This window comes from Gnatocerus cornutus, chromosome 5 (assembly GCF_029298725.1).
Source record: "Gnatocerus cornutus isolate USDA-ARS CGAHR chromosome 5, icGnaCorn1.1, whole genome shotgun sequence".
Taxonomy (NCBI): Eukaryota; Metazoa; Arthropoda; class Insecta; order Coleoptera; family Tenebrionidae; genus Gnatocerus; species Gnatocerus cornutus.
The window spans coordinates 2,957,397-2,984,410 of NC_142237.1; the positions used below are offsets into that span (position 1 = coordinate 2,957,397).

At 32.9% G+C, this 27,014-nt stretch overlaps 5 protein-coding genes across 5 annotated transcripts; all 5 read left to right on the plus strand.

Annotated features, from left to right (window-relative positions):
* Window positions 1–1,653: 1,653 nt before the first annotated feature.
* Window positions 1,654–7,545, plus strand: LOC148173721 (brachyurin-like). The gene is made up of 7 exons (XM_088035572.1): window positions 1,654–1,801; window positions 2,683–2,790; window positions 6,340–6,490; window positions 6,551–6,717; window positions 6,763–6,849; window positions 7,201–7,340; window positions 7,390–7,545. The coding sequence occupies exons 1-7, from the start codon at window positions 1,654–1,656 to the stop codon at window positions 7,543–7,545; spliced, it is 957 nt and encodes a 318-aa protein (XP_087891698.1).
* Window positions 7,546–8,870: 1,325 nt separating this feature from the next.
* LOC148173722 (brachyurin-like) lies at window positions 8,871–9,893 on the plus strand. Its single transcript, XM_088035573.1, has 6 exons — window positions 8,871–8,931; window positions 8,976–9,126; window positions 9,180–9,346; window positions 9,400–9,486; window positions 9,531–9,670; window positions 9,720–9,893. Exons 1-6 carry the CDS (start codon window positions 8,871–8,873, stop codon window positions 9,891–9,893), a joined length of 780 nt encoding a protein of 259 aa, XP_087891699.1.
* Window positions 9,894–13,511: 3,618 nt separating this feature from the next.
* LOC148173723 (brachyurin-like) lies at window positions 13,512–15,645 on the plus strand. The gene is made up of 8 exons (XM_088035580.1): window positions 13,512–13,578; window positions 13,632–13,782; window positions 13,832–13,998; window positions 14,057–14,134; window positions 14,179–14,318; window positions 14,368–14,514; window positions 15,341–15,442; window positions 15,493–15,645. The coding sequence occupies exons 1-8, from the start codon at window positions 13,512–13,514 to the stop codon at window positions 15,643–15,645; spliced, it is 1,005 nt and encodes a 334-aa protein (XP_087891706.1).
* Window positions 15,646–18,799: 3,154 nt separating this feature from the next.
* On the plus strand, window positions 18,800–19,832 carry LOC148173724 (brachyurin-like). The gene is made up of 6 exons (XM_088035587.1): window positions 18,800–18,866; window positions 18,916–19,066; window positions 19,116–19,282; window positions 19,332–19,418; window positions 19,463–19,602; window positions 19,656–19,832. Exons 1-6 carry the CDS (start codon window positions 18,800–18,802, stop codon window positions 19,830–19,832), a joined length of 789 nt encoding a protein of 262 aa, XP_087891713.1.
* A 315-nt stretch (window positions 19,833–20,147) lies between these two features.
* LOC148173725 (brachyurin-like) lies at window positions 20,148–24,859 on the plus strand. The gene is made up of 6 exons (XM_088035589.1): window positions 20,148–20,214; window positions 20,268–20,418; window positions 24,128–24,294; window positions 24,354–24,440; window positions 24,483–24,622; window positions 24,674–24,859. The coding sequence occupies exons 1-6, from the start codon at window positions 20,148–20,150 to the stop codon at window positions 24,857–24,859; spliced, it is 798 nt and encodes a 265-aa protein (XP_087891715.1).
* Window positions 24,860–27,014: the final 2,155 nt, after the last annotated feature.

Consider the following 27,014-nt stretch of genomic DNA (forward strand, 5'->3'; position numbering starts at 1 on the left):
CAATGCACAGTAATAATAACAACAATAATAACACAATAAATAAATATTGAAATTTTACTAGAACGCTGGAAAACACCAAAGGTTCCGATCCACGATGACATAGTTTTATGAGATTATTGTTTCATGAGAGCAAAATGTCCGTAAAATGTTCATTTGGATGCTATTTCACTATGAACTCCAGGATTCCCACCACTCAGAACAAAACCAGATTTTGAAGGGCTACATAAGACCAGTCAGAGCTATATGTTATCGCTTTTACCTCTGCCAAATTCAGATACAAATCGCTCGTGGCAAAGCACTTTCCTTTTCTATTTCAGAACAGCAAATACCGCAAATTTTGGTGAAGGAAAACATTGACAGCTCTTATTGACATACACAACATTGACTTCAATTAACAATGAAAATTTTAATTGTTATGGTTACGACGTGGGGTGGTAAAGCAATGTTGTCAAATGATTTTTCAGGTGAAATCGACACTTAAATCTTCTGAAAGTACAAGAAACAATGTAATAAATTACGCTCAAAAGCATCTTATATCATCCAAAGATCTTAACAGAACCCAATGCATAGCTCTAATAATTTCAAACATAAAAATAAAAGTGTTCAAATGTTGTCTTTTGGAGCCCTGTATCTTAAAAACTACAACAGATTGAATTTTTTTAACACTTTTCTCGGGTTTTTTGAACCTTCACCACCAACGTAGTAATAATTTGGCACGCCTGTTTTGGGACACCCTGTATGTGTAGATCGCTGACATTGACGAATTTTAAAAATAAGTCTTCGATTCCTTATTTTCAATGTTTTTTTTGCAAATTTAATTAGTCATTAAGACAAAGTTAGGCACTGGTACGTTTACCTTACCTTACCTGCCTCCTAAAACGACAATTTAAATTGAAAATCTAATGTAAAATGAATTAGCTTATGGAACTTTTTATTTAACTTTAAAGAAATACTTTCAACTATTTTAATAAACAGATTACATAATATGTCTAAAAACCATTTTTCTGGTATGATTGGTCTTTCCCGGGTTAGTCGAGAAAGTGCCATCATTTACCAACAAAAAACAAATATTTATATGTATTCTGCTTTAGAAAAAAAATATGTCCAAATACGCTTGCGTGCAAATCTTGAAAATTTCACTTCAACTGGAAAATTTTCTAAAACAAATATGTCAGTTTTGAACAAATAGGACATCATTTGAAAGCTTGCTTCCTTCCGTTTAAGATGACAAAAAAGTTCAGCAAAAACTACAGCAGAGGTAGTTAGGAACTAGTGCCTTTGCAAGTAGGCCAAAAACTGGAAAACTTGTTGCAACATCTCAAAGAAATGATCAATTTTTGGCACAACGTCATTAAAGGATTGGAGATTAAATGTTGTGCAGATAAAACAACGGCTACATGAAGTTCGAAGGGTAAATGTTAGTCAATGAACTGTGGGGCGATGTTTGAAGGAAAAAAAATCTTACAAAGTTGCAGCTGGTCCAACATTAACTGCAGCTCACCGAAAATCTCGATTGTAATTTGCTAGAGATCATTTGGACTGGACTTTTGAGTAATGAAGCAAAGTTATGTTGTTATATGGAACCAAACTGTGCTTACACGGAAATAACAGAAGAGTAAAAGTGTACAGAAGACCTGGGGAGCGATTTGCACAATGCTGCATAAACGAACGGATCAGTTATGGTGGCGCTTCATGCATAATCTAGAGCTGCTTTTAAGTGAAGGAAAAACAGATCCTGTTTTTGTGACTGGTTCTCGAATTGGTAAACGCAAAAGGGGTTTAACAGTCCAGAGAGACGAGGGTAAATTGAAAAGTTTCCGGCCTAGTCAAGAAAACAAAAGAATATCGCGTAAACAATAATTTTATTTTTCAATGTAATCTCCGTCAAGTTCAATGCACTTGGTCCACCTATGTTCAAGTGCTTTTATTCCATCACTATAAGCTTTTTTGTCCAACTGGTCAAAATATTCGCTTGGGGCAGCAATCACATCTTCATTGGACTCGTATTTCTTTCCAGCATGAAATTTTTTTAAGTTTAGAAACAAACCAAAGTCAGAAGGGGCGAAATCAGGCGAATAGGGGGCATGGGGTACCAGTTCAAACCGCAACTCATTGATTTTTGCCATGGCAATAACTGATTTGTGGCAGGGAGCATTATCCTGGTGAAACAAATTTTTTTTCTTTGCTAATCCGGGTCGTTTTTCTTGAATTTGCTCTTTTAGCTTATCAAGTAGGGTTGCATAGTATGCTCCGTTTATTGTTTTACCTTTTTCAAGATAATCCACTAAGAGAATGCCTTTGGCATCCCAAAAAACTGAAGCTAAAACTTTTCCAGCCGATGGAACTCTCCTTTAGCAGTCCATTGTTTCGATTGCTGCTTCGTTTCTGGTGTATAGTGGTGAATCCACGTCTCATCCATTGTGACAAATCGTCGCAAAAAATCCACTCTATTGCGTTTAAACAAGTCCAAACACTCTTCTAAAACAGTTTTGCGCGTCAGCGTTTGCTCCAGTGTGAGCAGTCGCGGCACCCATCGTGGGTAATTTTCTCATCCCAAAAACCACGGTTAAGATATAATATGTCCGCTCTGATGAAATACCCACAGTATCCGCTATCTCTATCAACTTCAATCGCCGGTCATTCAATACAACTTAATGGACTTTTCAACAATTTCATTCGTAGTGGCTGTTTTTGGTCTTCCTGACAGCGGCGCATCTTCTGTGCTTTTGCGACCACGTTTGAAGTCCGCAACCCAAGTTTTAACCGCGGAGTACGAAGGAGAAGATTCACGTAATGTACCATCAAGCTCAGTTTTAATTTCTTTCGGGCATAAACCCTTAATATGAAAATATTTAATAACCGCTCGAATTTCAACTGGTTCCATTGTTGCAACTTGCAAAACTTTAGCAACTTTTTTTAGCAAATTTTTGTTAATCCACAGCCAGACAGATAAATGTTGAAACAAAACAACGCCATAAAAACATCGGGCAAATTTTTACACTATCTGAGTAAGGCCGGAGACTTTTCAATTTATCCTCGTACATAGTGGATATTCTGCATGAACCTGTAATGCCTTATGCTTATTAGTCGGAGACAGTTTCCTGGATATGCACAACATCACAACAATCAACATCACACACAGGAGCAATCGTTAGACAATATCTTGATAGGAATGAAATTCTGGTTCTGGAGTGGCCGGCATGGAGACTTAGTAAAAATCGGATTGAACACTTATGGGATCATTTAAAAAATGGGTTTTGAGCCAGAAATCCTGCTGCACAGTTTAAAAGTTGTGATCGAAGAAGAGTCAAACCGTCTCCCTCTAGAAAAAGTTATTTTATTGATCAGACCCATGCCTAACCGCATGGAAGAGGTTATTAGGGCTAATGGTGGAAGCACCCGTTATTAAAAATAAAAAATTCTTTGGTTCATCAATTGTACCGTTTCTGAGAAACCAATAATTAAAGTTTTCTGCAGAAACTCGTGGGCGCCACTGTAGTCTATTATGGTTGGTCAGGTCATTGTCAAGTTCAGTTTAGGCTACCAAAAAGTTGGGAATAAAAATGCTAATAAACAAGTGACAAAAAATGTCTTTATCGGAGTTCCAATCAGCTTAACATTAATCGTGGTAGAGAAATGTGGGTTTTACAGTGTCAAATTGTAATAATTTCAGATAACATTTTTATTATATCGTTTCTAATTAAAATTTCAGTTTGATCCACAAAGCGAATCGGAAAAAATCATCTTCCAAATCAAACAAAATAAAGATCGGCTCTTTTGAAGGCCCGATTCATTTCTAACAAATTGACTTTTCTATTTCGCGTTCATAATGAAGATATTTCGATACGCGTTTGAGCGTATTTCGGTATCGCAATGAACCAATCCCGTGCCAATATTCCCAGGAACATATATTTTTCTTAGGTTTGCAGCAGATAAACCGTCAACCTGCCGTCAACGTTGACAATTTAGATTTTGCTTTTGTAAAACCTTGATAAATCGATCAATACACTAGTATTTCTTGTTGTACTTGGCTTAATAATTCATCTGAGAAAAACTCTTTGGTTGCAAGAGAACCATCATGATCATGATCAACATCTTCGCTCTCTTGGCTTCCTTGCGCTCCAGTAACCTCAAAACGTCACACCTGTCAAACTGACTGAAATTGGATTTGGCTACTTCGAATTTTTTCCAGAACATTTTGCAAATGCCCAACTACCCTAAAATTCCCTAGATTTCGAAATCAAGTTTTTTCGTTTAAAATAAGGCGAAATAGAAAAAATAGCGTATGATACTTGTTCATAATGCTTTTTGCCGCACTTACTACTTTATGACTTTATATTAAACGTGCGTGCGGCAAAATGTTCATTATGACACTTTTAAAAATGATGTTTTTAAAACCATTAATTAAGTGAAAGTTAACAGTAATAATAATAGTTGCTGAATTCGGTGCCATAAGCGACGAATAACGGATAATCCGAGGGGGTTTTGCCCCATTCGAATTTCGATTTTTTTTGCAAAATCGTTATCTACAGCGGTGTCTGATATTGGGGTTGAAATCTTTGCACTTTATTCGGGTACACTCTGTATGTACAGTAGAACCCCAATTATCCGGGTGCGGATTATCCGTGCAAGGGTGTCCGTTCGATTATCCGTGCATTACTAAAAAAAAGCACAAATCGAAGACCAATTACTTCGTATTTTTGCTTCCAATGTTAGAAAACTCAAAATTTGAAATTTTACAAATAACAGTTGGTGTAATTTAATGAGATTCAAGTCAGTGCAGAAAGCAAAAACAAAATTATGAGTTAAAACTTTTGTCTTTGAATAGTAGTGTTTGAAAACATTAAGAAAAATGCTTCAAATATTTTTTTTTGAATAAACTCCTTCATAATTAAAGAAACTAAAAACTCAAGTGGCTGAGACCAAAAAAGAAATAAATGAAAGTGCCAGATTTTTTTACTTTTATGTAATATGTCTGATAAGAGTTGATTGTTTCAATTTCTTTTAATATTTAAAATTGTTGTTAAGATGTTGATAAATTTTGGTAAAGTTCTTATATATTTTATGACAATTAAATAATTAATTAATAAAAAACAAATTACAAAATGATAATGAAGAAACACGCACTGCAGACAGCCAAACTATTTTCAATTTGATATATTTTTGCTTATTTTAGGATGATAATGGTAGTCTTCTTTTTATAAGAGGAGAAAGTGTAGATTTGGTAGTAGCCATAGCTAGTTTTATCAGTGGAAACGGATGTGAAAGCACTGAACCTTCTGGATTTACATTCAGTGCTCCCTATATTGAGTGGATAAGCAATGAATTATGTCAGGAAGAAATGCGACACTTTATAACTAGCCTAGTCATCTTCATTTCTATTAGATGTAAAAATATAGTCATTTTTGGATCATGGATGTCTTTTATTTTAGGTTAAATCTTTATGATCATAGACAAAATTATTATTAAAAATATATTTAATTAATAAAATCACATTAAAACATTACCCTACTTAACACAACTTGGAACCAACGAATTTAGATAAAAACATGTCAATGAAAAATTCGAAAAACTTGAGAATCTGAAGAACCAGAAAAACTGCAAAAAAGTTAAGAACCAAGTTAATATTATCTGAATTAATAAAAAAATACTAAACTACTAAAAATATCTCAACCGGATAAAGTAAAGAAATCTAATACACAGAGAGTGTCCCAGAACGCTCGCACTTCCTTTTAAGGGGAAATTGGGTTGCTATAAAAAATTAGCGGTCTCATTGTTGTTGGTTAATTGTGATTACATCAGTGGTTCCAAAATTTTATTTTACAGAATTCGCTTATTATTCAGTTTTGACCCTAATGATATAAGTATACATTTTTTGTTGCTTGAAAAGTAACAAAGCTCACATTTTTAGGAAGCTAACTTTATGCCAGACACCGTGTATCTTTAAGCCTTACTGCTTACTTTCTAATAAATTTGATGCACAAGAATCATTTGTGGTCATTAAATACAGAATGTCCCAGAACTCGTGACCCAGAGAAAAAAGGCTTATAAAACAAAAATTTTCTAGTTTAAAAAATAATCGAGTTAAGTCAAAAAAATTAGGGTTGTATAGCTTCTTATCAGAAGTGCTATAATCTTTCGAATTATCGTCTCCATAAATCAACGAATTTTTATCTTTTGTCACCTTTTAGAGTATCAAATAAATGATTTAGTTTCTCTCAAAATGACGACTAGTTTCTTCGTCTTAAATATCGCGGTGTTGTTATTTTCGGAGATCGCTGCTCATAGTATTACTGTGTAAACTTCGCTTTTAAAAAATAATCATAATTTCTATTCTAGAAACGCGAATTATTGGAGGAACCGAAGCCACCGCCGGTCAGTTTCCATATGCTGCTGCTATTCATGTTAAAACAGCAAACAGCGCGTTTTTTTGTGGAGGCGTTCTGACAGGCAGCCAATGGATACTAACTTCTGCAAACTGTGTAAATAAGTTAGTTATTATCTTTCTAATATAAATTAGATAATACTGTTGACTAACACAAAATTGTAGCGGTGTATTGTTCACAATTCAATTAGGATCTACAACTTTGACAGAAGAAGACCCCGACCGCATCACAGTTGAGAGTTCTGAGTATTATGTTCATCCGGACTTTAATCCAGAAACTATTGAGGCTGATGTTGGTCTAATTAAGTTAAAATCCGTTGTAACCGAAAATGGTAAAATATTCTCCACAAAAATGTATTCTCATACTTGGTTTCCAGATTATATAAAGAGTGTTTCTTATCTTCTTACTAATGCTACTATTGTCAGTCCATGTAGAATTTTAGGCTGGGGCCAAACAAGCGATTGTACGTATACAGGTGTCCCAGAACTCGCGCCCCAGAGTGAAAGGACTTACGGAGGCAATTCTGACAATTCTGAATTTTGAAACTCAAATTTTTTAACTCAAAAAATAATCGGTAACTATACTATCATCCATTGGTCTGATGAACATTACACTCTCGTTGTACAGGAAATTAGGATAGCCTTTTACTCCACTTCAATTCAGGATTGGTTGTTAATTTTTATCTGTTCTCGAATACTATTAAGCTTAGTCAATTTTTGTGTGTTGCTGTTGGCACCCTCCCTTGCTCTCTTGGGGCGAGTTTTGGAACACCCTGTATACTTGTTTATTAAAAGAGATACTATGATAATTTTAGCTGATGCTGATCTCTCTGAGCATCTTCGATACGTTGATGTAAGAACTTTGACAACTCAAGAATGTAGAGAAATATATGGAGATCAGATTACTAGTGACATGCTCTGTGTTCGAGGGAACACCACTGAAGGAACGTGCACTGTTAGAAATATAATGGTGATTTTGACTTTTTATTTTTTATTGATTTTAGGGAGATAATGGTGGTCCGCTTTTTATAGGAGAAGGAAGTGTGGGTTTGCTAATAGGAATTGCAAGTTTTATTAGTGGAAACGGATGTGAAAACACGGATCCCTCTGGATTCACAAACATATTTTCTTATTATGACTGGATAAGCAGTCTTGTCTAAGAAAAGTGTGTCAAATTGTTAACTCAACAGAAAATAAAAACAAATGCGTAATAGTAGATTATGTCACTAAGAGCAAAAGTGAAGCTTTGTGTGCTAAACACATAAAAGCCATTTTTGCTCGGAATGACATATGCGATTTTTTTTGCAAACGATAGAAAATTACTATGTTTTACTTAAAAAAATTAAATTTATGCAGAATTATAGTGCAATAGAAACATTTTTATGATTACGGTGGAACCTTGACAATCGAGCTAGATAATGTGTCATTTTTTTTTTTTGAAAAAAAGTTATAATTCTACTTTGTTCCAATTTATTAAACAAAAACATTAAATTTATTCTATGATTCAGTATAGTTCGTACATTGAGAGTTTGAATGACAGAAAAGTCACTAAATCTACGCAATAAAAAGTGTTCCATACGCGCGAAATTCAAAATAACAAAATAACCCCAGTTACTGACATTAGTGTTTTTAGTGTATTTTGTAGCATAATTTGCTACCAACCTATAATGTCAACTGTCGAAATCTCCCAATCTCTCACCGGATATACTATACCTCATTTATTTTGAATACCAGATTCCAAGGTCATAATTAGTTCTACGGAAAATTTGAAAGGATTTATGTATTGAATTGAATGTTAAATCCAATCCATAAATCTTCTCAAATTTGCTGTAGAGCTCCACAATTTTCACAAATTATGACCTTGAAAAAATGTGATATTCAAAATAAAAGAAGAGAACGAAAAGAAACAATTTGCATCACTTTCGCTCCTAGGCAGAGAAGTGAATAACTTTCGCTCCTAGGCAAAAAAAATCAACTGTAGCTCTTTATTTGCGGCGTCTAAATAGTACTTTTGCTTCACTTTCAACAAAAAAATAAATTAAAGCGGTAATTTTGTGCACCCCAGCTGACAATCCTTTTTGACAAGTTTCAATTTCTACACATTTTATCGGTTGATTATGTACATAATAAGACTTGTTTATTAAAATAAAACTAAATTTATATTAGGCGAGATTTATATTGTTTGTAGTTTGAAAAAGTGCAGTTTTATCTTAAATAGAACAGTCATAAATTTGTAGAACTTTCATTTAATTTTCAATAATAGGAACGTCAATTTTTTTTTCTTAACAACAATTAGCTTTATCTCCGTTCTATAAAATACGTGGCCATTACTTATGAAAATTGTCAATTGGTGTCATAAACATATCCAGAAAGCTTAACTTTTGATATTTAGATTACACACAATTGAAAGTAATTTTATCTTTTTCAATAGAATATAAATAGAAACAAGACAGCATAGCAAAAACTTTTGACAATTTTATAAAATATGAACGTGTGTGTTTTCAATCTACTGGCGCTGCTGTTTTTGGGTGTTACTGCCAAACCAGGTCTGACAATGCACTTGAATGCAAAAAAAAAAATTTTTCTTTAGGACCGCGCATTATTGGTGGCACAGACGCTGAAGCAGGTGACTTTCCATATGCTGCTGCTATTCACGTTAAAACAACAGACAGCACGTTTTTCTGTGGAGGCGTCTTTGCAAGCGGCCAATGGATTCTAACTTCTGCAAACTGTGTAAATAAGTTAGTTATTTTCTCTTTATTAGTATTTTTGGCTGACATATTTAACATTGTAGCGGTGTATTGTTCACAATTCAGTTGGGATCCACAACTTTGACTGAGGACGACCCTAATCGAATCACACTTGAGAGTTCTGAATATTATGTCCATCCAGATTTTAATCCAGAAACAATTAAAGCTGATTTGGGACTAATTAAGTTAAAAGAAAACGTGACTTCAACTGGTAAAATATTAATATTTTAACAAGGTTTTATAATATTCAACGCATGATGTTAGATTTTATACAGGGCGCCAGTTTTCTTTTTGCCAATGGAAATTTAACTAATACATATACCATCTTAGGCTGGGGTCAAACAAGCGATTGTAAGATGAAATTTAAAGAATACACTAATTTATGAAAATTCTAGCTAACACAAGTCTTTCTGAGCACCTCAAGTTTGTTGATGTTAGACCTTTGACAACTCAAGAATGTCAAGTAATTTACGGAGATCAAATCACCGAAGCCATGATGTGCGTTCGAGGAAATGGTACAGAAGGAACATGCACTGTAGAAAGAAGAATTGTGCATTTTTTTTAATTTTTATTATTGGTTTTAGGGTGACAATGGTGGTCCTCTTATTGTAAGAGCAGGAAGAGATTTGGTAACAGGAATTGCTAGTTTTATCAGTGGAAACGGATGCGAAAACACTGATCCTTCTGGGTTCACAGATTTATATTCTTATTCAGACTGGTTACTTAACATTTTGGATGGAGAAAATGTTTACAGTTGAAAAGATAAACCAGTTTACACATCTTTAATACAAAGTGTTTCTAGCATCAAAGGTGACTCTGGAATTCCTGTCGGGCACTACTTTGCCGCTTTGTTTTCATAGTGAATATAACTATTTTGAAAATTATTTATAATGTCACTTACGTCAACGACGTTTCTGTTACGGTTTTGTTACACATTTATAAAGAGCGGCACATTTCTTTGACATTTCATAGACACCCTTGATGGTAGAAACATTTATAAACACCTTGTACAAACATAAAAATATTAAACTGACAAATGATCGTTTTACTTATTTGTCCAGCATGTCATAGTAATCCGTTTTGTTAATTAAATTAATATACAAAACCACCAATTTTTATCAAGATTCAATCACCAAAATTCTTAGAGGAATTTGCTTATTTTGATGCGAAACAACGATTTCTCGTCTATTCTCGCTGTTTTCTGGCTTAGATTCGCAAAGAAAAACTCGCAATCTACAAAACCACCAATTTTTATCAAGATTCAACGGCTGAATTGCAGGAAAACAGCAGAAATCTGTACGAAACCATCAAAATTTTTAGAGAAATTTGCTTATTTTGATGCTAAACCACGATTTCTCGCTGATTTTCGCCGTTTTCTGGCTTGGATTTCCAAAGAAGAGCTCGAAATCTACAAAACCACCAATTTTTATCAAGATTCAACGGCTGAACTAAAAGAAAACAGTTGAAATCTGCACGAAATTATCAAAAGTCATAGATAAATCCGTCTATTTCGATGCTAAACGACGATTTTTCACCGGTTCTAGCCGTTTTCTGGCTTGGATTTGCAAAAAAGCGCTTGAAATCTACAAAACCACTAATTTTTATCAAGATTCAACGGCTGAATTGCAAGAAAACAGCAGAAATCTGCACGAAATCATTAAAATTTTTAGAGAAATTGCTTATTTTGATGCTAAACTACGATTTCTCGCTGATTTTTGCCGTTTTCTGGCTTGGATTTCTAAAGAAGAACTCGAAATCTACAAATCCACCAGTTTTTATCAAGATTCAACGGCTGAATTGCAAGAAAACAGCTAAAATTTGCAAGAAAACATCTGAAATCTGCGCGGAACCATCAAAATTTTTAGAGATAGCCGCTTATTTCGATGCCAAACAACGATTTCTCGCTGATTCTCGCCGTTTTCTGGCTTGAATTCGCAAAAAAGAGCTCAAAATCTACAAAACTAGCAATTTTTATCAAGATTCAACGGCTGAATTGCAAGAAAACGGCAGAAATCTGTACGAAACCATCAAAATTTTTAAAGAAATTTGCTTATTTTGATGCTAAACCACGATTTCTCGCTGATTTTCGCCGTTTTCTGGCTTGGATTTCCAAAGAAAAGCTCGAAATTTACAAAACCACCAGTTTTTATCAAGATTCAACGGCTGAATTGCAAGAAAACAGCTGAAATCTGCACGAAACCGTCAAAATTTTTAGAGAAATCCGCTTATTTCGATGCTAAACGACGATTTCTCCCCAATTCTGTCCGTTTTCTGGCTCGGATTCGCAAAGAGCTCTAAATCTACAAAACCACCAATTTTTATCAAGATTTAACGGCTGAATTGCAAGAAAACAGCTGAAATCTGCACGAAATCATCAATATTCTCAAAGGAATCGGCTTATTTCGATGCTAAACGACGATTTTTTGCTGATTCTCGCCGTTTTTTGGATTGGATTTGCAAAGAAGAGCTCAAAATCTAAAAAACCACCAAGTTTTATTAAGATTCAACTACTGAATTGAAAGAAAACAGCTGAAATCTGCTCGAAATCATCAAAATTCTTAGAGAAATCCGCTTATTTCGATGCTAAACGACGAGTTTTCGTTGATTTTTGCCGTTTTCTGGCTTGAATTTGCAAAGACGAGCTCGAAATCTATAAAACCACTAATTTTTTTTCAAGACTTAACGGCTGAATTGCAAGAAAACAGCTGAAATCTGCACAAAATCAATATTCTTAGAAAAATCCGCTTATTTCGATGCTATACGACGATTTCTCGCTAATTTTTGCCGTTTTCTGGTTTGAATTTGCAAAAACGGGCGCGAAATCTACAAAATCACTAATTTTTATTAAGATTCAACGGCTGAATTGGAAGAAAACAGCTGAAATCTGCACGAAATTATCAAAACTATTACCCAAACTATTTGTAAAGCTATATAAGACCAATATTCGACCTTTACTTGAATACGGCAATATTGTTTGGAATGCCGCAACCAAACATGATAAAGATCTGCTTGAAAAAGTTCAGCGCCGTGCGACTAAAAAAGTATATAAATTCAGACATGTTGCGTATCAAGAGAGGTTGCAAAGACTTGGACTTCCGCATCTTAAACAACGAAGAGTGCGATACGATCTAATCTGGACATTCAAAGTTTTCACAGTCCGCAGTATGAGAGACTGCAACCTTTATTTGATTTAAGAGTTGGCATCACTAGGGGTCACGCATTCAAATTGAGAAGAGAGAAGTTTAGGACGAGCGTGTGAGGAAATTTTTATACCATTCGATGCTTATTTCGATGCTAAACGACGATTTCTCCCCAATTCTGTCCGTTTTCTGGCTCGGATTCGCAAAGAGCTCGAAATCTACAAAACTACCAATTTTTATCAAAATGCAACCGCTGAAGCGCGAGAAAAAAAAAACAGAAATCTGCACGAAATCATCAATTGAGAGATTTCGTAACAGGAATTTCTAGTTTTATCAGTGAAGACGGATGTGAAAACATTGATCCTTCTGGGATCTATATTCTTATTCCGACTGGCCACTTAACATTTTGGAGAGAGAAAATGTTTACAGTGAAAAAGATAAACCAATTTACTCATTTTTAATACAAACATAAAAATATTAAACTGACAAATGATCGTTTTACTTATTTATCCAGCATGTCATAGTAATCCGTTTCGTTAAATTAAATTAATATACAGAGTGTTAGGTAATGTTACAGCCATAGTCTAAATTAGCTAATTAAAGAAGGTAATCTATCTTAGAATCTGTAAATATATTTTTTCGTTCATTTTAGTTAGCAAGGCTTTGAAGGCATTCAAGCAAGGCATTCATTTAAATTAACTCAAGCAAACTCCAAATTTTGCAAAAAACAAGTTATTTTTTAACGAAATAAATAAAATGAGTGACACCAATAGGAGAAAAATGCAGTTTTGGTTGAAATAACAGGAAGAACAACTTTTCATAAATGTTCAAAAGGACTATAATTTTGATCAATACAAACATGTAACCGCCATAGTAACGATAGCTATGATGTGCGGGATATAAGTTTATTTTTACAATTACAAACCCACAACGCCACTGGTTAAAGTAATCGTTAAACGTAACATTTTTTTAGACTACTTTGATTCAAATTTCGGTACCCAAAAAGAAACTTCGAATAATTAGTCTTTGTGGTTATCTCAGATCCACAATATATCCAACAATTTCGTGTCAATTACCAACTAAAATAATTGTCAATTGGTGTCATAAACATATCCACTAAGCTTAAATGTTGTACAAAGATCCCAAAACGATTAGAAATAATTTAATCTTTTTTATTGAGGTATAAAACTAGGAACAAGGCAGTAATAAGGAAGGCTTTTAAGAATCCAAGCAAAAATGAAATTAAACTTGTGCGTTGTTAATCTAGTGGCGCTGCTGTTCTTGGGAGTTACTGCCAAACCAGGTTTGATATTACATTTTGATTATAATGCAAGAAAATAAAATTTTCTACTTCAGGACCGCGCATTATTGGTGGTAACGATGCTGAAATTGGTGACTTTCCATATGCTGTTGCTATTCATGTTAAAACAGCAGACAGCACGTTTTTTTGTGGAGGCGTTTTCACACGCAGCCAATGGATAGTAACTTCTGCCAACTGTGTAAATAAGTTAGTTGAGCTTTTCTGTTTAGTAGAGTTCGATATCATAAAATTGTAGCGGTGTATTGTTCACCATTCAATTAGGATCGACAACTTTGACTGAGGACGATCCTAATAGAGTCACATTTGAAAGTTCTGAGTATTATGTCCATCCAGATTTTAACCCAGAAACAATTAAAGCTGATGTTGGACTAATTAAATTGAAAGAGAACGTGACTTCAACTGGTGAGATATTCACTTTAGTATTAAACCGATGGTTCTGTTTTGGTTTTAAATTGTATAGAGGGCGCTGGTTTTCTTCTTTCCAACATTATTTTTGGCAATACATATACGATCTTAGGCTGGGGCCAAACAAGCGACTGTAAGATCAAATTTAAATTAACTTTTAATAAATAAGTTTTTAAGCCAACACCGATCTTTCTGAGCACCTTCAGTACGTTGACGTCACACCTTTGACAACTGACGAATGTAGAGAAATTTACGGAAATCAAATCACTGAAGACATGTTCTGTGTTCGAGGAAATGGCACTGAAGGAACATGCACTGTAGAAAATAGGATTGTGTGATTTTCTGATTTTTTATTATTGATTTTAGGGTGACAATGGAGGTCCTCTTATTATAAGAGCAGGACAAGTTGAATTGGTAACAGGAATTGCTAGTTTTATCAGTGGAAACGGATGTGAAAATACCGATCCTTCTGGATTTACAAATCTATATTCCTATTTCGACTGGCTAAGCAAGGTTATGGATGGAGGAAATGGGAATTAGTTTAAGCAGACAAATTAGCGCTTGCACAAATATAAAAAAATTAAAACTGATTAAAATAGTATTGCATTTATTTCAAAATAGCCAAAAATACCACTTTTTATCATGAGCGAGCTGTCATCATAACTATTTGGATTGTCATCGCCATAAATCAACGATTTATTAAAATTAAGACCAGTTTCTTCTTCTTTAATTTCGCAACGTTGTGTCCTTCTACTCATAGTAATACGATACAAACTTCTCTTAAAAAGTCATTATAAATTTTATTTTAGAATCGCGAATTATAGGAGGAACTGACGCCACGGCTGCTCAATTCCCATATGCTGCACATTTTTTGTGGTGGCGCCTGGACTCGTACCCAATGGGTTTTCACTTCAGGTCATAAAATTGATAGCTTCAGTTTCTTTATCCACTGACATAAAATTTTAGTGCGATTCTTATTACAATTCAATTGAAGTCTAACACTCTCTCCAAGCCAGGTCCTAATAGAGTTTTGGTTGCAAGTTCTGAATATATTCTTCATCCAGACTTCAATCCAAAAAAATTTCAAGCTGATTAAACTAAGAATGAAAGTTACTCTAAATGGTATGAGTTAATTTAAAATTGATGAATTTAGAAAAAAAAATTAAGCTTGTTTTCAGCTTATCTCATGTACATCAACTTCCAAGAGCTTGAGGTCCCTGTAGGTAGCTCAGTGACACTCCTAGGCTGGGGTCAAACTAGTGAAGGTAACTTTTGATTTAAATTACCTCAAACTAAATCAGTTAAAGTTCTAGCTGAGCTCTCCGAACATCTTCAGTAGGTTAGAGCCGCCACTTTGTCCAACGAAGATTGCAAGTTGTTTTACGAAGATCAGATTACCGAAGGCATGGTTTGTGTCGAAGGAAATTATAACCAATGCATTGTAATTGTTTAAATTTTGAGTTTATTTTTATGATGATGAAATGTTTTTAGGGTGACAATGGAGGTCCGCTTGTTAAACCAGATGGATGTGAAAGCACTAATCCATCTAGATATACAAGAGTCAGTGGGTATTACGACTGGTTGTACAGTACCATGATGGGAGAAAATTGTATCACTTTTAAAGAGAATAAAGATAATAAATGAACACAACAATTTGCATTACTAAAAATAAAAATTAGCGCACTTTGATTCACAACTTATATTTGAACCGAGTAGTTTACATTTTTTATGTCTTTGTTGAGATAGATAAGAATTTGGTAGATAATTGTATTTGACTGATGCAGGGCTGGTGGTCGAAAAAGTATAGTGCATAACGTATGCCAATTGGATGTTTCATACTTCTGTGACTTAACTACCACATTCGTAAGAAATATCCGACTTTCAGGTGTAGTTATAAAGTGCATTTCACTGCACCCAAGGTAGACTCGGGAAATTTGAGAAATAAGGGCACAGATGTGCAAAACATTTTATGTTTAACGGCAAGAATCACCGAGAAATCGTCGATTAGCATCGAAATAAGCGGATTTCTCTAAGAATTTTGACAAATTCGTGCAGATTTCTGCTGTTTTCTTGCAATTCAGCCGTTGAATCTTAATAAAAATTAGTGATTTTGTTGATTTTGAGCCCGTTTATGCAAATTCAAGCCAGAAAACAGCCAAAATCAGCGAGAAATCGTCGTTTAACATCGAAATAAGCGGATTTTTCAAAGATTTTTGATAATTTCGTGCAGATTTCAGCTGTTTTCTTCCAATTCAACCGTTGAATCCTAATAAAAATTGGTGATTTTGTAGATTTCGAGAACGTTTTTGCAAATTCAAGCCAGAAAACGGCAAAAATTAGCGAGAAATCGTCGTTTAGCATCGAAATAAGCGGATTTTTCTAAGAATGTTGATTTTGTGCAGATTTCAGCTGTTTTCTTGCAATTCAGCCGTTAAGTCTTGAAAAAAATTAGTGGTTTTGTAGATTCTGAGCTCTTCTTTACAAATCCAAGCCAGAAAACAGCGAGAATCAACGAAAACTCGTCGTTTAGCATAAAAATAAGCGGATTTCTCTAAGAATTTTGATGATTTCGTGCATATTTCAGCTGTTTTCTTGCAATTCAGCCGTTAAATCTTGATAAAAATTGGTGGTTTTGTAGATTTAGAGCAAATCTTTGCAAATTCAAGCCAGAAAACGGCAAAAATCAACGAGAAATCGTCGTTTAACATCGAAATAAGCGGATTTCTCTAAGATTTTTGATAATTTCGTGCAGATTTCAGCTGTTTTCTTCCAATTCAGCCGTTGAATCTTAATAAAAATTGGTGATTTTGTAGATTTTGAGCCCGTTTTTGCAAATTCAAGCCAGAAAATGGCAAAAATTAGCGACAAATCGTTTAGCATCGAAATAAACGGATTTTTCTAAGAATGTTGATGATTTTATGCAGATTTCACCTGTTTTCTTGCAATTCAGCCGTTAAATCTTGAAAAAAATTGGTGGTTTTGTAGATTTCGAGCTCTTCTTTGCAAATTCAAGCCAGAAAACGCCAAGAATCAGCGAGAAATCGTCGTTTAGCATCGAAATAAGCAGATTTCTCTAAGAATTGTGATGATTTCGTGCAGAATTCTGCTCTTTTCTTGCAATTCAGCTGTTGAATCTTAATAAAAATTGGTGATTTTGTAGATTTCGAGCTCGTCTTTTCAAATTCAAGCTAGAAAACGGCGAAAATCAGCAAGAAATCGTTGTTTAAGATCGAAATAAGCGGATTTCTATAAGAATTTTAATAATTTCTTGCAGATTTCGCTGCTTTCTCGCGATTGAACTGTAAATCTTGATCAATATTGGTGTTTTGTAGATTTCGGGCCCTTCTTTGCAAATCCAAGCCAGAAAGCGGCGAAAATCGGCGAGAAATCGTCGTTTAATTAAGCGGATTTCATGCAGATTTCAGCTGTTTTCTTGCAATTTAGCCGTTGAATGTTGATAAAATTATGTTATTTATACAAAAAAAAAAATAGAAAAAAAAACGGTCTACTCTCGGATATGCGGTAATAATCGCAGAATTAATTGAAGTTTCTTTTTTGATAAAATAAAAGAAAAAAATTAAAAATGGCAAACTTCGAGAAAATTACGGTTTTTCTCAAAAAAATGGAAAAACTTCATTGAATTAATCATCTTAGTTTGTTTTTGTATTTTTTTCTGAAAAGTACATTTTAAAACAAAAATTTAAAAATAAAACGTTTCAATAAGTTAATTTTTAAAAAAGTTATAGCTATTAAAATATAAAAACCATTTTTTAGTTGAAAACTAAAATTTGAAAAAAATTTGAGAACTGTTTTTCATAGGATAGAAAAAGATAAAAAACTTTCAACCAAGTCGGAAAGGGTCGGGGTCAATCAATTATTTGTGAACCTACAGTGACGAAAAGATATAATTTGGATTTTACGTGAAATTCTGCTTAAATTGAGCACTACTACATTGAGAAAAAATATCTTTTCGTTAGGTTTGAAATTTAAAATTCGGGGCGGGAAAAAATGTAAAATTTTTGAATTTGAGACTTTAAATTTGTATTCTTAGGCAAAAAAACGCGAGAAAAACGATCGGAAAAACTGCATCTTTGGCTTTGTCTTAGTTTCGGAGATATCGAGCTTCATACCTTTCAGAACTAAAAGTTTACTATCCTTAACTTTAAACGCTTCTAACTCAATTTGTGAACCTACGTTAACGAATGCATATGATTTGAATTTTGCGTGAAATTCTGCGTAAAATGAGCACAAACGCTTTACATTTGCTCCGCAAATAAGCGAGACATTGACAAAAGTAGATTGAAAAAAAAATTGAAATTTAAAATTCTTTAAAATCTCAAAAAAGTATTAAAATTCTGATTTTAAATTTATAATTTTAGAACCGCATTTTAGTGTAAAAAAAGGCTAAAAAAACGATGGTAAAAATCGCATTTTTTACTCTTTGTTTTAGAGATATCGCGCTTTATACCTTTAGGAACTAAAAGGTCATTAACCTCAACTTTTAACGCTTCTAACTCAATTATTTGACTCGAATTGGTATGGAATACCTCTATAGACAGTATATTATTTTGCAAGGAGCATGTAAATGAAACAGTTTTGCCACTATATTAGACACAAAATTACTGTTAACGCTTTCGATCACGGTCATAAACATACCATAAAGTTTATCAACTGTTCGAGGAAACTATATTACAAATCCTTTAATTCCAAGTGTGGATCACAACACAACAATAAATTTTATTTTTTGTTAAAGATTCTATAAGTAATCGAGTAAACATATCATTGAGACTTCAATAAAATGAAGTTAAATCTGCATCTTTTCAATCTAGCAGCGTTGCTCCTTCTGGGAGTCACTGCCAAACCAGGTCTGTTAAATTTTCGGCATTAGAAACCAGTTATAACTTTTTCTTCCAGACCAACGTATTATTGGTGGAGCGGACGCGCCAGCTGGAGAGTTTCCATTTGCTGCTGCTGTCCATGTTCAAACATCAAATGGTGCGTTCTTCTGTGGTGGCACCCTAACCCGTAGTCAATGGATCTTAACTTCAGCAAACTGTATAAACAAGTTCGCTTTTCTTTATTTATTGGTACTGCGAATTACCAATCAATTTTAGCGGAATTCTTTTCACAATTCAGTTAGGATCTACAAGTTTGACACAGTCAGACTCCAACCGAGTCACTGTAGCCACTGATGAGTATTACATTCATCCAGATTTTAATCCAGAAACGATTGAGGCTGATGTGGGACTAATTAAATTAAGAATGAGTGTAACTCTCACTAGTAAGACTTTACATGATAAAAATAATAATATTCGATTTTGTTTTGATAGCTTACGTACAGAACGCTCATTTCTACTTTTCTGAAATTACCGGAGGAAACACATTCACGATTTTAGGCTGGGGCCAAACGAGCGACTGTAAGTTTCAATTAAAAAAAACGACTTATTTATGAAAATTCTAGCGGAAGCTGGACTCTCTGAGCACCTCCAATACGTCGAAGTTGTGTCGTTGCAAAATGACGAATGCAAGTTGATTTATGGAGATCAAATTACCGATAACATGCTTTGTCTAGAAGGAAATTATAATGAAGGAACTTGCACTGTAAAAATGGGACTTTTTTGGGTTTCTTCCAGATTAATGCGTATTGATTTTAGGGAGACAATGGTGGTCCTCTTATAATAAAATCAGGCAAAGTGAATTATGTCATTGGAGTTGCTAGTTTCATTAGTGGAAATGGTTGTGAAAGTACCAATCCATCTGGGTTTACAAGAATTTCAGCTTATCATACGTGGATAGATAACACCATGTCGGGGAAAAATGCGACTATTTAACTGAAGAAACAAAGATTTTGAAATTTACTTTAAAACACTGTAATTTCAAATTAATATAATATAATTCTTGATAGCCTCTTTTCGCTCGGAACAAACAAGAATTTGATAACCACAGAAACTCCTAAAGTGCATTTTGCGAGTGGATTTCTCCATGTGACGTTCTCAATCTCTACCATAAATATATCAAACGGCTTATCAATTTATTTTCGAAAAATCTACAACAGATCCTTTAATCACCACAAAACAATAAATTTTTATTCACTTTATGGGGACAAATGTAAGTTATCATACCGTCTGTTGAAAACCCAAAATAAAATGAATTTAAATTTGAGTTTTTTAAATATAGTTGTGTTAGTTTTTCTGGAAGTTAGTACCAAACCAGGTCTGTTGTGATTCTTTTAGCTCTAACAAATCAGTTTTTATTTTCATCTTTAGAGCAACGAATCATTGGTGGCGAGGACGCTGTAGCTGGTGAGTTTCCTTTCGCTGCTGCTATCCATGTTCAAACATCAGACGGTACCTTCTTCTGTGGTGGTACTCTAATTCGCGGGGAATGGATACTGACTGCTGCAAATTGCATAAAAAAGTAATTTTAATATTCATCGTTCCTGTTTTCTATTGCACTAGTTTTGAATTTTTTATATTCCATTATTCAATTGATTGAATCTGAAAGACTATTTCAAATCTGAAAATACAAAAATTTTATCACGTCTGGTTTTTTTTAAATCAGTACCTTAGAAGCATAAGGGTCTATCTCCAATTTTTGTGAATAATGAGTTAAATAATGTTTTTTATTACTCTTTATCTTCTTTAAGACCGAGAAAAATAATCCCCATTAGATGAAAAACAAACAATTTTAGGTTTCTCTAAGAAACTTAGTACCACATCATGTTAGAAGCATAAAGAACCAACTTCTTACAGATTTACATTTCGAGGTTATTTTGTTACTCAACTGATCCAAACTTACTCAAATTGATGATAAACGCAAGTATATTGTTTGAGAATTCTAAAAAAAAATTCCGTTTATTGGAACATTCCATTAAAATTTTCGTTGAAAGACAAAAAAATGCTACCAATTTTTTTTAAGATACTGTAATTTCTTTATTTTTTATGCGATTATAACGACATGTGTGGAGATTATCACTCTCCACTGCCTAATTAAGAGTGTCAATTTAGAAAAATTTTGACCGAGAAAGAGAATTTTTAGAGTTTTCTAGGAGTAAAGAAAAAAATTTTTGCTTTTTGACCAAAAAAATTTTTAACGACCTGTAAGTTCTTCATTTTTAATGTCACTATAACCAAATTTGTGGAATTCATAAGTCTTAACAGTCTTATTAAGAATACCGATTTAGAAAAATTTTGACCAAAAAGGAGAATATTTAGAAATTTTTATTTGGACAACTGTGAAAATGTCGATTATTTCAACACTGTAATTTCGTTAATTTTAGTGCGACAGGAACGAAATTTATGCATCTTGTTTCTTTTGTTTGTTTTATTAGTAATAGCACTAATTTGCAAAGATTGTGATCAAAAAGTCGAATTTTTAAAAATTTTTGTGTTAAGACCAAAAAATGCCACCAATTTGTTTTAAGATACTGTATTTTCTTTATTTTTTATTAGATTTTAACGACATTTGTGGAGATTATCATTTTCGACTGCCGTATCAAGAGTGTCGATTTAGAAATATTTAGACCAAGAAAAAGAATTTTTAAAAATTTTGATTTCGAGGAGCAAAGAAAAATTTTTGTTTTTTGACCAAAAAAAATGTAACCAAAAATTTTTAACGATCTGTTCATTTTTAATGCCACTATAACCAAATTGGTGGAATTTATAAGTCTTGGCTTCTTATTAAGAGTACCAATTTAGAAAAATTTAGACCAAAAAGAAGAATATTTAGAAATTTTTATTTGAACTGTGAAAATGTTACTTTTCTTCAACACTGTAATTTCGTTAATTTTAGTGCGACCGGAACGAAATTTATGCATGTTGTTTCCTTTGTTTGTTTTAGTAATATCACGAATTTGCAAAAATTTAGATCAAATAGTCTAATATTTAGAAATTTTCGTTTTAAGATCAAAGAAATGCCACCAATTTGTTTTAAGATACTGTATTTTCTTAATTTTTTATTAGATTTTAACGACATTTGTGGAGATTATCATTTTCGACTGCCGTATTAAGAGTGTCGATTTAGAAAAATTTAGACCAAGAAAAAGAATTTTTTAAAATTCTGATTTCGAGGAGCAAAGAAAAATTTTTGTTTTTTGACCAAAAAAAAATAACCAAAAATTTTTAACGATCTGTTCATTTTTAATGCCATTATAACCAAATTGGTGGAATTTATAAGTGTTGGCTTCTTATTAAGAGTACCAATTTAGAAAAATTTAGACCAAAAAGAAGAATATTTAGAAATTTTTATTTGAACTGTGAAAATGTTACTTTTCTTCAACACTGTAATTTCGTTAATTTTAGTGCGACCGGAACAAAATTTATGCATGTTGTTTCCTTTGTTTGTATTAGTAATATCACAAATTTGCAAAAATTTAGATCAAATAGTCTAATTTTTAGAAATTTTCGTTTTAAGATCAAAAAAATGCCACCAATTTGTTTTAAGATACTGTATTTTCTTTAGTTTTTATTTGATTTTAACGACATTTGTGGAGATTATCACTCTCGACTGCCTTATTAAGAGAGTCAATTTAGAAAAATTTTGACCGAGAAAGAAATTTTTTAGAATTTTCTAGGAGCAAAGAAAAAAAAATTTTGTTTTTTGACCAAAAAAAAGTGACCAAAAATTTTTAACGACCTGTAAGTTCTTCATTTATAATGCCACTATAACCAAATTGGTGGAATTTATAAGTCTTGTCTGTCTTATCAAGAGTACCGATTTAGAAAAATTTAGATCAAAAAGAAGAATTTTTAGAAATTTTTATTTGAACAACCGTGAAAATTTCACTTTTTTCAACACTGTAATTTTAATTAAAGTCAAATTTTTTACAATTTTCGTATTAAGACCAAAAAAATGCTACCAATTTTTTTAAGATACTGTATTTTTTTTTATTTCTTATGCGATTTTAACGACATTTGTGGAGATTATCACTCTCGACTGCCTTATTAAGTGTCGATTTAGAAAAATTTTGACCGAAAAAGAGAATTTCTAGAAATTTTTAGAATCAAAGAAAAAACAATTTTGTTTTTTGACCAGAAAAATGTGACCAAAAATTTTTAACGACCTGTAAGTTCTTCATTTTTAATGCCACTATGACCAATTTGGTGGAATTTATGTCTTGACTGTCTGATTTAGAGTACCGATTAAGAAAAATTTAGACCAAAAAGACGAATATTTAGAAATTTTTATTTGAACAACAATGAAATTGTCAATTTTTTCAACACTGTAATTTCGTTATTTTTAGTGCGACAGGAACGAAATTTATGCATGTTGGTTCTTTTGTTTGTTTTAGTAATATCACTATTTTGCAAAAATTTAGATCAAAAACTCGAATTTTTAAAAATTTTCCTGTTAAGACCAAAAAAATGCCACCAATTTTTTTAATATCCTGTAATCTCTTTATTTTTTTATGCGATTTTTAACGATATTTGTGGAGATTATCACTCTCGACTTTCTTATTATGAGTGTCGATGTAAAAAAATTTAGACCGAAAAGGAGAATTTTTAGAAATTTTGATTTCGAGCAGCTAAAAAAAATTACCAAAAAAACTTGAACGCGTTTTTATTTCGATATTTTTAGTATCACAAGAAAGAAATGTGTGAGAGTTTTTTTAAACTTGAATAGCCCATAGAAGATGAATTTAGATGAATTTAGGTTAATTTTAATATATCTTTGTCAGCCATTATTAATAACGTTTTACCTTTTTTTTGTAAAAACATTGTTAATTTTTTTTAAAGTTTCTATTACTAAGTGGGACTAATTTCTAATCTAATCTAATTTTTCTTAAATGCATAAGAAACCACATGTAAAAATATGCTAAAATATTATTTTTGGATCAAAGGTCATCAATAACTTACAATTCGCTCTTAAATTGCAGATTTGAAAAGAGATTAATAACACCACCGTGAATTTTTAGAATACCTATTTTGTTAATTTTCTCGAAACTACAATTTATGGAGATAAACCCTTATGCTTCTGAGGTACCGAAATACTTAAAAATAAAAATTATTCCTTTAAACAAAATAACAAAATAATTGCAAAAATCAGTCTATTTAAGAACAATTTGGCTAAACCATTTATTTAGGATATTAAAAAAGTTGAAATTTATAAACTAGTGAATTAATTTCAGCGGAAAACTGTTCACAATACAATTAGGATCCATAACTTTGACACAGCCAGACTCTAGCCGAGTTACTGTTGCCAGCGATGAGTATTATATTCATCCAGATTTCAATCCTGACACAATTGAAGCTGATGTCGGACTAATTAAATTAAGAATGGACGTGGATTTATCTGGTGAGATAAATATTGGTATATTTTAATAAAAATTTAATAGTAAAACTTATTCTCCACAGAGTATATAAAAAACGCTTTATTGTTCTCTGCCAATGTTTCCGCGGGTGCCACGTTTACAGTTTTAGGCTGGGGCCAAACGAGCGATTGTAAGTTGCAATAAAAAAACGACTAATCTAAGAAATTTTCAGCTGAAGCCGGACTCTCTGAGCACCTCAAACACGTTCAAGTTGTATCCTTGAGTAACGAAGAATGTAAATTAATTTATGGCGATCAAATTTCTGATAATATGATATGTTTTGAAGGAAACTTCAATGAAGGAACATGCACTGTAAAAATGAGGTCTTTTTTGTGCTTTTAAGTAGCATTTCTTTTATTTTAGGGTGACACAGGAGGTCCTGTTATTATAAGAACAGGAGCTCCGGCATATTATAACTTTGTGATAGGAGTTGCCAGTTTTATTAGTGGAAGTGGGTGTGAGAGCACACATCCTTCAGGATTCACAAGAATTGCTCCTTATTTTTCGTGGCTTGAGAACGTGATATCGGGGGGAAATGCAATGGTTTAAGAAAATTTATACATGAACTGTAAAATGACTTCATTAAATGCTTTAATGTTGTTGGTTTCTTTCCGAAAGATTATTATCTACAACTACTAAATAATTCGGTCCGAGGCAAGAATAAAATTCGACGGCTCTGATTGGCTAAAATTTATTTAATAATGACCGTAGGACAACTATTTTTTAAAGCCATGAAAAGCAATGTCAATTTATTATTTAATAATTTCATTCAGTTAATTTTTGTGTAATTTCCTTTTAACATATCTTATTCAGAATGCATTATATACAGATTGTCCGAAAAGTCGCGCACCACCTTAAAATAGAATAACTGGAATCTTTTCATCAATCAATTTAGTTGCGACTTCCATTCTACAGGGTGTTAGGTAACGTTACGGCCATAGAAAAAGGGGTGATGGAGGCAGCCGTGAAAAGTAATGTTTCGAAGTTTTTTTCGGGTTTTCTTGAACCGTTTAGGAGCTGGAAGGCATTGAATGTGACCAATCAGGGAACAATTTGCATAAGGTTACAAAAATTTGAATCAGAGTTACTGAAGGAAATTTTTTGTTTGACGTCAAACTGACAGTTCTTATTTTTTTATCAGTGGCGTACTTCTTCCATTTTTGCGGACATCACAAATCAAGTTTCTCAAAACGAAAATGTGTTGGGTACAATAAAGGAAACATTGTTGCGTCGTTTACAATAGGCTACCGGACTGTTTTTTTTTTATTTCAAAAAATAAATCTGTCCAGTCTGAAAACATTAAAAATCAGTGTCCATTTTTTTGCGCACTTTATTTATACCAAAAAAAAATATTTAAAAAATGGATAGTTTCAAACACGCGCCTTGGTGACGTAACAACTTCTTAGTCGACGCCTATTGGCTGTACAGGTAATGCCGAGGTCATTGGTGAAAACGATGAAGTTGAGTTTGAATTGAGGTTATGAATGCATAAAATGTGTGTGCAGAACGCGAATTGCTGTAGTTTTTGTATCTTTCTTACTTTAGTGCTGCAATAATCGAAAAGCGAAAATAGACAGATGACGTTCGGTGCAGATGATTCCTGAGCTGACTTATGAAAACAAAACTTCTGATTGGTTGACGCAAGTGTGCTATAAATCGGAAACCAGTTAGGAATTATAACGATTACTCTATCTCACTCTCACCAATGCAACATTCCGTTGACGTATGCGTTTTCTCAATTCATATGCATAGAAAGGAGTTATGACGTAGTCATTGAAGACTTATTTAAACTAACAGGGCGAAGCTGGATTTCAAACGAATATTTAGCTAATAATTCCGACCTTTGGAGAACAAAAAATCTGTTTGGTAATTGATTCATGCGTATACGTAACTCATAAACATAATAAAATGCATAGATTTTTCTGGTGTCCGGTAGCCTATTGTGTTCAACAAGATGGTGGCCATTTTGAACATCTAGTGTAGTGTTGCTTTATTGTCTGTTTTTTGAATAAAATTGCGTTGTTTTTCCCTTTTATTGACGCCACTGATTTAAAACTTCAAATGTGACGGGAAATTGACAAATTAATCGTTTGGTTCGAAAGCTACTTGGATTTCTGTAAAATTGAAAAATTATTTGAAGCCATTCTATTGGTCAACTTTAAAGCCTTATAGCTTTTTAACTAAAACGAAAAAAATAAAATTAATTGCGGATTCTGAGACAGTTTGTCTTCCTTAATTACCCATTAGTCTATGGTCGTAACGTTACCTAACACCCTGTATAGAGTAAAACTTAATTTTTAATTTTACAAATAAATGACAATGGAATAATAGTTTTTGCTTAAGTCAAAATAAATAAATCTTAGCAGACTTTTTGTTCTTATAATCGTAAAAACCAAAAATTAACGAAGAACTTTTTTATTTTTAATTTTAGAACAAATGCCAAATTTATTCCTTAATTTAAACCAACTTTAACTAATTAAAACTTTAATAATATCAGACTGTGTCCTTAAAATCGTAAAAAACAAAAATTAACGAAAAACTTTTTTAATTTTAATTTTGCAACAAATGCCAATGGAATCAAATTTATTCCTTAATTCAAACCAATTTTAACTATTCGATTAACCCACAACCTTTTTCAGCATAGGTCAGTAATTCTAGCTCGTAATTTGACTGTTTCGAATTTTATCAATTTATTTTATTTCGG